This window comes from Leptinotarsa decemlineata, unplaced genomic scaffold, assembly GCF_025532065.1.
Source record: "Leptinotarsa decemlineata unplaced genomic scaffold, Ldec_3_MD MMD2_tig00002082_RagTag_RagTag, whole genome shotgun sequence".
Classification (NCBI taxonomy): domain Eukaryota; kingdom Metazoa; phylum Arthropoda; class Insecta; order Coleoptera; family Chrysomelidae; genus Leptinotarsa; species Leptinotarsa decemlineata.
Window position 1 is genome coordinate 5,069,114 of NW_027412573.1, and position 11,173 is coordinate 5,080,286.

Here is an 11,173-nt window from a genome sequence, read left to right on the forward strand (position 1 = left end):
TTGCCACATTCGACATTGTAGAGTCGTTGGAACAAATGAATGTTTCCAACCCAATTCTTAATTTTAGTTTTCTTGGAACGTTTTGTGTTTCTCCTCGATACAGTTTCAGACATATTTTAATTTCAACGCTATCACGATTGATCGATTCAAAGATGGTTCTCAATGATGAATTCGAACTCACCTCCTATTCCATGAGACAATCCCAAAATGCCTACCGCAACTCCAAGTGAAAACACCAGTTTGAGTGTGGCCCCCAGTATTGCTGATAAAAGACGGGGATATTCAAAAAGTGATAGATACACCGCGGAGATTGGTAATCCGAAAAATACCAGTAACCAGGAATATGTAACCACCTAGAAACAAAAACCAATCAGTTTAGAATTGGAAAATGTGTGATTGACGTATTAGACAAGAAAAATTCATTTCAAAAAATAATACATAGAATATTTCATTACTGGAATAATACATGTGTTTGTCGATCTTTTGCTGGAAAAATCCTCACTTGTTTACCTCATAGTGAATGTTCAAGAGGTAGCAAAAACATGTGATTTTCTGGAACTTCAACTAGCGTTTCCTAACATGACCGATAACCAGTCCGTGCAAAGCTTATTGTTAAATCATCTTAAAATAGACCTTTAACGGGTGATGATCTACTGTATTGCCAAACATGCGCTTAACTAACTGATCTTCAAACATGACTCAACCTCTGACGGAAGCACCAAACTCTTACGAAGGTTCGAAATAGATGAACACTTCAATCTAGCAGACCACTATTATAATCTTCATGCAGTCATTTTTCACCGTGGTTCTGGCGTTGAATCCGGTCATTATTACACATTGGTCTGGTTCAAGTTTGACGATAGTCGTGTCACTAAGTGTTTTAGCGATGTCTTGAAGTTATTGTAGCCTCTGGAGACACCCTACATTTTGTTTTATGGAAGAGAGGATATTGTCAGATCAAGTTCTTCAGATGATGTGGTGCTGCAGGTTTTTCCGGGTTTTCCTGCAGCTAAAAATGCATATGCGCCACTGGAATCAATGAAGTCACCCCGGAGCGCCAATTAATTTTTGTTATTTCATAATTTCATATTTCTGAAAATTTCAGAAATAGTTTTATTTGTGATCTTGATTATTGTTTTTTGAAAATATAACTCGAATATATAGCAGAGTAATGTTATCATTATCGGTTATTTTTATACTGGAACATCCCATAATACAGAATGAACGTATCATAGAAAACTGAAATGGGCTAGTTTTTTCAATCACTTCCGTTAGATATCTTTACTGATTGAACTTTTTTGTCATTTTCTTTTCATTTGTCATTGAACTGTCGAAAACATGAAATTTTTCCTGTTTTTTGGGTGAACGAAGCTGAATACATATATGATAGATGTTCAAATATTTTTTTTTTAATCTATTTATTCATTTATAATTTAATTTGTATGGTCACATGTGTATTGTGTATATTCCTGTGTATATATTGTATATTGATGATTATATAGGTACAAGATGAATCTGACAATGGTCAATAAAAATATTTGACTGATTGATTGATTGATTGATTGGTTGGATAGATGATTTGCTGAAGTGAAATAAAGGGCAAACTAAAAAGTTCATCCCCAAAAGTTGCTGCGTAATATAAACCACTAATTAGTCACAATGAGTCACAAATATTGCCTACAAATTGAATAATCTATGGAAACATTTAATTATCAAACTTAGCTTGCAATTCTCGATAACATACTAGCTTTACTGCTGGTTTTTTCAGATGTCCCAATATTGGTTTCGGTTTTTCTGAAGGTTTTACCGTTTGACAGCTAGTCCTGGAATTATTATCTGAGGATGATTTCTGGTGAAAAGTTACCGCCATCTTATTCACTCGAAACAACAAATTTCTTCAAATTTCTTCAAAATAACGTTTGAAATTATTGACTTTTGTTCAAATTCCACACAAATATCCTCACAGAGTCAATACATGACAAATCCATATATCATATGGTATTAGTCATACCAAATACCTACCTCATTCACTTTGATGGTATGATTTTTGTATTTGTGGTAGAGTCCTCCAAAAATGAGGCCTATGCCGTATCCTCCAAAATTCGAGTAGAACGATGAATATAGAACACACAGTATATTCGATCCTACTGAGTTCTCCACTTTGGAATTCCTGAAACATGGAAAATATTGTAGAATTTCCATTAACTGGGAGAACAAGGTGAAATAATATGAACTGCATTGATTCGAAAAACTAAAATGAGGCAAATTTCAAATATTTTGTCTGTACCTGAAGTGTCAACATTTTTGTTTCACATAAAATACCCTTCAATCATATTATTGCTGAGCCATCTTTGAAGAATAATGAAATTTCAATAAGTGTTCTTGTGAAATTGAATGATCGTAGTTTTTCGTTGAATTTGTAACAAATGGAAATCTGAATTCGACTGCCAAATATTGAATATTTCTTATTACTCAGTGGGCTATGCTTCACATGAACATTTGAACATTATTTTTTTAGATTTGTTTACTGCCTATCTTCAAGCATAGCCCACTGACTAATAAGAAAAGTTTTCTTCCTTATTCAGAGGAATCGAGCAAATTTCGGATATGCAGTTGGTAAGTACTTTATCCACTAGATGAAGTGACATTTTTGGTGTTCGCTCCAAATTAAGACGAGGAATGAAATACTCAGAAAGAATTTCGATTTTCAATTATGTAATATCAATAACTTCAGGTCGATGATGACCACTATATTGCACTGACGAGTGGCTAAGGAGCCTGAAACCGGTCTGCAAGTGTGCCCGTTCCAAAATTCGATCTTTCAGTTGTATTGCTAATTGCATATGCAGGAAATTTTCTGTGAAGATTCCTGCACTGACGCCTGTCGGATATAATCCAACGCTGTTCGTGGTATTGGCCAGTGGAGTAGTTGTTTTCAACCTACCGCGTAGGTATATCCGAGACACACATTTGAAATTCATTCCTTCAGATTTAAATATTGAATCAATCACAACAAACATAGAATCACTTCTTAAATTGAAATCATTAGTATATTTTCCACGACATATAATCGACGTATGACCGATACTTGGTGGATATTGATTATTATAACGTATCTATTCACTTCCATGAGAGATTTCCATTTGAAATTTCACAAAATTTTGACACGTGTTTAACTATAAAATAGCACATTGTTTTGCGAAACGTGTTTCTCTATAAATTGCGCTCTTGCGTTTCGCTATACAATATCACATTCACTATACAATAGCACATTATATAGCGAAACGCGTGTCAGGGTTTCGTGAACTTTCAAGTGGAAATCCCAGGGGTATGCCAGTCAATTCAGGGATTATGAAGAATTATTCTGAGTTCAACTGTACTGAAGAAGTTCGTCAATGAGTCCATAATTAACATGCAGGAAATTTCAATGGAGAAAGTTGTATACTCACTCAGGCGAAAAATCAAAAATAACTGGATAATTGTTGTAATATATAAGAGATGCATGCATCAACCAGAAGAATCCCATCGTCCACAGAATGATTTCCTCTCCGATTTTATAATTCACCATCACATAAAACAAAATCATAGCCAAAAGAAACATCTGGAAGTCATTCGATAAGTACCAAGTTCCGATGTTACACTGTGAAAAATAATTTTGGAGTAATATTGTAATATTGGAGTAAAAAAAATGAAAAAGCACCACTATTTTTTGTTTATATAGATGGCTCGTGTTCTGAATCCAAGATTTTATACCTACAAATACTCCTAGAAGTTTTTTCAGAGATTGCTATAAATCTTGATGAAAATGAGATGTTTCAATAATAGTGTACTAAACTATCATACTGAACTGGTCTGCTTTTACAAGTGTTTTTAATGAGTCATGAACTGAATATGAAACTGAACAGTTATCTACTTTTATTGAAGCAACTGAGAAATTTTGTTTCTCTTGACACTCTTCTCGCCACCTACTTTGCCTTTCTCCATTTGCATATCAGCTACGGGATGATGCTTTGGGAAAAATCTACTTCTGATGAAAAGATATTGGTAACACAAAAAAAAAATGTTCAATGCAGGGTATCGTGACACAAGTCACCTATTATTTAAATAACTTGGTACCATGACTCTTGCATCAATCACTGCTGGGGGTGCATGAAATTGAGGTCAGTCTTCTGACTGATTCCTACTTTCTTTACTATGACACATGGTGCTCATCTTATGCGAGCCGCTAAGTTCAATCTACAGAAGTCTTCTAAGAATTCTTCAGATGACGATCTATATAATATCCTGACAACTGCCAGCCAAGAACTTATCCCACTTTCCACGTTTTGAAAATTACTTGAAGAATTTCTCATTGATGAATGCTTTTCCAGTCTACATTGATATATGGCTGCTTCCATGGTGATGCCTAGATATATTTTCAAGGGAAATTGCATGTTGCCAAAATGAGTTGATGAACATCGACCGATAGTGCTCGCCGTTGACAGTAATAGCCTGGCTGACGTTCTAAACGGAATATGGACCTATGACGCCGCCAGCTTGAAATACACACCAAATAGTGACTTTTTCGGGATTGGTATCGTCCAAATTCGACAATATTGTTTGTTCACGTTTCCATTGTTCCAGAAATGAGCGCCTCATCGGTGAAGATGGTTTTTCGATAAAAACTAGAGTAATTTGCCAACTGCTCTAGAGCCCATTCAGCGAATACACGTCAGTGTCTATGGTAGTTAACTTTCAGTGCCTGGGTCAGTTAAATTTTGTACGGGAGCAGGCCCAAGTCACGATATGAAATTTGCCAAATTGTGGTCTGCAAAAGGCTTAGTTTTTTGAAAGATACGAAATTGACTGCCTTGAATTCTCCTGCACACTCTCATAGACAGCGGCGATGTTTAGCCAGATCTTGCGTTTCTTTGACGTGCAAGTGTTGGTCGATCGTTTACTGAATCAGTTGGCAAAACATACTGGATACATGACAGTTAATTTGACAGATGTAGAGTCAACAAAATGGCCGTTATCAATTGTCAAAATTCATAAGTTTCTATTGGAAGACCCTATACTTGCTACACATATTTTTCACATATACGTGGTTGAATATACTATATATCTATCTAATAGCGATTGTTTTCTAAATTTATTCATTATGGACGAGCATGACATATATTCCTTCTAATAGTTTTAATTACATGACAGATCAATCATACTCACCATATCACTTTGGAGAAAATAGTTATTAACAAGTAACAAAGTTGCCCACCAGTTTTTCTGGCAAGCCCTGAAATCCATATCGTTTCTCTCAGATGGGGGACCAGCAATCCAGATGCTGGGCCAATTACTCATTTCCCAGCAAACAATGAAACCAAGAACTGGGAGTAACCTTGAAATGGAAGAAGCGTTGAAGTAAAATAAGAGAGAACAGAGTTGAACTAATGAGCTATCTATATCCCGGGCGATTCTAAATCAGGATTAGGATTCAATAAAACTTGACATGATTTCGTAGCAGAAATTTAGAAATTTGTTTTCACAATATAAATGAAAAATAAAGAATTGATCAATAATTGAATTATCAAAGAATCGCAGAAATACATTTGATATTTATCAGAAATTACTCGGCCAAGGAGATTTAATTGAACAACATTGAAATATCTCAATGTCAAACTGTTCATTGAGAAGCGTTCTAAACAGAGGTAAAATATTATTTGATATTTTTTTTGTTTCGAGACACGATACATACCATAATCTATATTATAAATACATCACATCATAATACAATATTCCATGAGGAACATCCATTGTGATATAAATTTGTCATCTCCATTATTTGTCGTTCTATTAATTATATGGCTGCATTATTATATTTTTCCACAAGGAAGTTGTGGAAATTTTTTATTCTACGTTAGGGAAGATCGGGTAAGGTTGTCTCACGGGTTGGTTGTCACATCAGCCATATTGGAAAATTTAATGATCGAAAGAGTTTATCGAACAAAATCGAAGAATTGCGAGAGAAATATTTCCATCTCTACTGTCACTTCAGTTCACTCTCATACTGTGTAAGGGAGATACGTACATTTGTTTTTTTCGGACGGCAAAAGTAAATTTTTGTGCATTTGTGTCGAGTCTCATAAGTATACTAGAAATTTCCTTAGATATACAGGGCTTTTCATGATGAGCGTTAATTAGCCGTTTCTGACAAACTATTTAACGGATCAACGCCTAAAATATTTCAGAAGAAGCTTGTCGCTTCTACTATAAAGTAGCGGCTTCTTTGATTTTTCAAATGGAACTTCCCGTATATGATATCATATTATGATTCATTATCACTTTGTCAACAAATTCATATACTATTTCCCTATACCTATCTATTACCGTTTAGAAGATATAAATTAATTACGATATTTTTTTTACCAAACATGAACTTTTATAAATGCTGATAATCTTGAACTCTCTTGCACTTAAACAATCAAATTTGAATTGGAGTGGAGTGATACTATGAGGATCTTCACTACGAGTCATATACATATACATACAGGGTCTTCAAAAAATACAGATACTTTGATCTCATGAAAAAATGAGTAGAACTCAATTTTTTCAAATGGAACACCCTATATATTTCAACATTTTTGAGCTCTACATCCAAGTTTAGATTAACTTTGTTCAGATAATACTATTTCTATTTTGTACCGTTTTCGAGATGAACTGTTTCAAACGGAAACTGACGTGGTTTTCTTGCTCGTTTTTTGAATTCATCACTTATTTTGGATATTCAACATTTTTTATACCTAGTTATATTTCTTTTTGATCCAGTTTTTTAACTGTCTCAGATCAGTCAATTCGTTACAATTTGTATACATTGAGGTATTGGTCTCTAACGTACAACAGTACACATTAATATCTTCATTTTTTTTGTAATAGTATGCTTTATAAAAATAAATAAACCAATTATTTAACGTCAGACTTTCGTTGGTGGTTTTGACTGATTGTGATAGCTACCAATTATAATAGAATAATGTCAAGATTGGGTTACAGTAATGAAGATTTCTTGAATTTATTAATAATTTATGGTGAGTGCAATAGAATTGCAAGTAGAACATGCCGAGTATTTCATGAAAGATATACACAACTTCCGAAGCCGAATAATAATGTGATAAATCGACTACTAAAAAACTGTAGGTTGAATGGAACCTTCCGTCAAAACTCATTCGTGAGAACACTAAAGTGGATGATGATGACAATGGTATAACAGTTTTGGGATACTTTCATGCATTTCCAAATGCTTCTCTGCACGAGGCTGAAAGGGAGATAGGTATACCCTACGTGACAATTTGTCGAATTCTTAATAAGCATAAATGGCATCCCTATAAGTTTCTTCTGTGTCCAACATTTGAAAGAGACTGATTTACCTCGGAGAGTGGAATTCTTTGAATGGTTACTTGTCAAGACTCAAGAGGATGAACATTTCCTTGACAATATCATATGGACAGATGAGGCCAAGTTCACAAAAAATGGAGTTTTCAATAGACACAATAGTCATTATTGGGCGCCAGAAAATCCCCATGTTGTCCGCCAAAGGGGTTTTCAAGAAAGATGGCAATTCAATGTATTTTGTGCCATAAAGAATGAGTCAATTTTTTATATCGAGTTTTATGATGATAATTTGAATGCATCAAAATATGAAGATTTACTGAGGAATGGAATTCAAATGATTTTAAATAATAGACCAGGAAGAGAACGTGTATGATACCAAATGGATGGTGCTCCACCCCATAATTCTTATTCAGTCAGCGAGGCTTTAACCGAAATCTTCGAAGACAAATTGATTGGTAATAATGGACCTTTTCGTTGGCTTCCTAGAACACCAAATGGCCAATCCATAAGATTATTTCGTGTGAGGTTTCATTAAAAATGTGGTTTACTCTATTCCAATAACAATAATGGAAGATATGAAATCGAGAGTTACAACTGCTTTCAATAGTTTGACTCCAGACTTGATCAGAAGCGCTACACATGACAATCTCTTAAAGAGATTACATGTTTGTTTAAGTAGAGGTGGAGATATGTTTGAACATATTCTGAAATACACTGACGATTAAATTAACTCATTAATTCATGGGTTTATTATTTTCAGTTCGTGTTTCAGCGTTAATAAAACTATTGTTTGAAGAGAAGTTTCATTCGATGGTTGAGGAGTATTTTAATAATTATCTTTCCATTGTATTATCTGTGACTGATTCAGAAACATCAATCGAAATCTGTTTTACAAAAATGAGTGATGCAAGAGAGTTCAAGATGATCAGCATTTATAAAAGTTCATGTTTGGTAAAAAAAATATCGAAATTAATTTATATCTTCTAAACAGTAATAGATAGGTATAGGGAAGTAGTATCTGAATTTGTTGTCAAAGTGATAATGAATCATAATATATTATATACGGGGTGTTCCATTTGAAAAATCAAAGAAGCCGCTACTTTATAGTAGAAGCGACAACGCCGCTTCGTCTAAAATATATTAGGCGTGTAGGTCATATTGACTTATGAATACTGTGGAATTTTCAGGTTGATCCGTTGAATAGTTTACCAGAAACGGCTAATTAACGCTCATCATGAAAAGCCCTGTATATCATTTCATGTATTTTTGATGTGATATATGTGGTTTTTGATCGACTAGTATTACCCGCAGTGATACTACGTGCTGCAAAAGAAGTGATTTTGGAATTAATTATTATCGCACCCTTTCATAAAAAATTCACTGTCGAAGAGATAAGCAACACGGTGTTATCGATACCATCAACAAAAATTAGTTATCAAAGGTATAGGCACATCTTCACCGACAAATAGAAAAAAGAATTAGATAGATACATAGATACCTATGGCTTCAAGTATGTATTTTGGTTTGTCTCGCAAGAATGTTCGAAAAACATTTACCATAATTGTGATTTCGAACATTCACTGAATTTTGGACTGACTATATATAATTTCGCTAGCATTGCGGCCTGATGTATTTTTTTATGTAAGACCTTATACAGTGCATTTCTTTAATGCCACCCCCCTTTTATTTTTTGAACGGGTCAACTCAGAAAATTGAAATTCGGGATAATGAAATTGATGCATGAATACTTTATTTTCTAGTGAAGTTGACAGATGAAGCTTCCAAAATGGCGACTGGGCGCTATCTGGGATTGAAAGGGGGGTCTTGTGACACATCTTTTTGAAGCTCCTGACAAATGCTACACAACCCTAGAATATAAGGCCAGTATCTTCAACTTCTACAAAATGATAGAACTTTCAATAATTCAATACAAATACATTGACGTTCAACTACATAACATGAGGTAATAAGCTTAAGGTCAGTTCAGAAGATGCTCAAAATGGTTGTCTTGAACTTCTTGACATAGGAACAGCCTATCCGATATTTCTCACCGAATATTTTCGAACACAGTAATGTCAATATCTCTACAAATATTTACTATTCTCTGTCGTATATCCAATATTGAAGCAGGTTCATTTTCGTACACCTTTTGCGTCAAATAGCCCCATAAAAAAAGTATAAAGGTGTCAATTCTGGCGAGAGGGCTGGCCATTCTGTAGGACCTCGACAGCCAATCCAACGACTGGGAAAAGTAGTATCCAAATAGTTTCTTACTTTTCTGGAGTAATGTGGTGGTGCTTCATCTTGTTGGAATACAATATCCATATCGAATTCATTAGGATTCGCTTCGACGATTTCAGTGATGAGAGGGTCAATAGTAGTTTCCATTATATTCAAATACAGTTTTTCTGTTAAATTTTGATCAATAAATGGAGGTCCTACAATATGATTTCCCAATATTCCTGCCCAAACGTTATTTTTTTCTGGATATTGGGTATGTGTTTCCCGGAAAACGTGAGGGTTGGTGTCATTCCAATAATGGCAATTTTGTCTGTGAACATTGCCATTTGAAAAAATGTACATTCGTCACTCAAACAAATATTTTGTTGATAGGTTAAATTTGTCGATGGAACGAGGAACGTTTCCCGAAAAATTAAAAGATGCACTCGTCACACCAATATTTAAAAAAGAGGTTCTGTTCTTTATGATAAATATAGAGGAATAAGCTTGCTTGTAGGCATTTCAGAGATTTTTGAGCTGTATATCGAGAAGCAATTAGTGTCCTTTTTCCGCTAATGAACAATTTTCACCAACTAAGCATGGTTTCACTCAGAACAAAAGTACTGAAACGGCACTGTATGACTTCCACAAATACGTCATAAATGCTTTTGATAGTAAACTGAGCATCTGTGATTCATTCATTGACTTCTCCAGAGCCTTCGATAATGTAAATCATATACTTCTACTTCAGAAAATAGAACGATATGGGAGGGAAACCGCATTGAAATTAATGAAGTCTTACTTGCAGGACTGGACCCAAAAAGTTGTATCAAATCCAAAGCTGGATCATAAGGTAATCGAATTGTTACTTATACATATATAAGTAGGCATAACTTGCTCATCCGACAAATTAAAATATCTTCATCGTCTAGGTTTGATTCCGAAAAGAATGGTTCAAAAATATAGTTTTCCCAAATTCCTATCCCGAACTCATCAAGCCAAAATCATCTTTGTTGAATAGATGAATATCTTCCATTTTGTAAGGTATCATTGAAAATTATATTTTCGTTTACACTGCGTATATTTTTTGTGACAAAGAAAATCTCATTACATTCAGAACAATATCTTCTCCAGACGAAGTAATATCATACGACTGCCAAATGCGGCAATTTTTTTGTCTGCAGTACATTGCTACATCACTGTTATTTAATGGATGCGACGATGAAAAAATATTCGAGACAATCGCCATGACCTCTACACAGATTTCTCTCTCATTCTTGGATCTACATAATTACCAATGACACAAGGAAATACTAAAGCATCTTGCTGGCGAATGATTTATTGATGTTTGTTTATGGTTTGTTTATTGTTTCGAAGATACTGGCAACAACCTAGGAGATATTCCAATTGTTATTTTGTGCTGTCTAAAAAACTAACAATAACGCCTACATGAACGGTCAAGGTTTGAAATTATTGTGTTTTTGATACCTGATAAAAAACAAACATTGTTTTGGTGAAACTTGCTTTGGGTTTTCCAGTATTTATTTCAATAATACTCCTTCATGATGATGAATATCAGCATTGTCAGTGA

The 11,173-nt window shown here is 34.4% G+C and overlaps 1 protein-coding gene across 2 annotated transcripts in view; it reads right to left on the minus strand.

Moving 5' to 3' along the window:
* Window positions 1-11,173, minus strand: part of LOC111503168 (O-acyltransferase like protein) — a 112,432-nt gene that overhangs the window by 6,939 nt on the left and 94,320 nt on the right. For both annotated transcript variants that reach the window (XM_074176878.1, XM_074176879.1), the window contains exons 7-10: window positions 5,206-5,374; window positions 3,450-3,640; window positions 2,023-2,170; window positions 182-353 (exon numbers count right to left, since the gene is read on the minus strand). In XM_074176878.1, coding sequence (XP_074032979.1) covers window positions 182-353; window positions 2,023-2,170; window positions 3,450-3,640; window positions 5,206-5,374 — 680 coding nt within the window. The remainder of the gene's footprint in view (window positions 1-181; window positions 354-2,022; window positions 2,171-3,449; window positions 3,641-5,205; window positions 5,375-11,173) is intronic.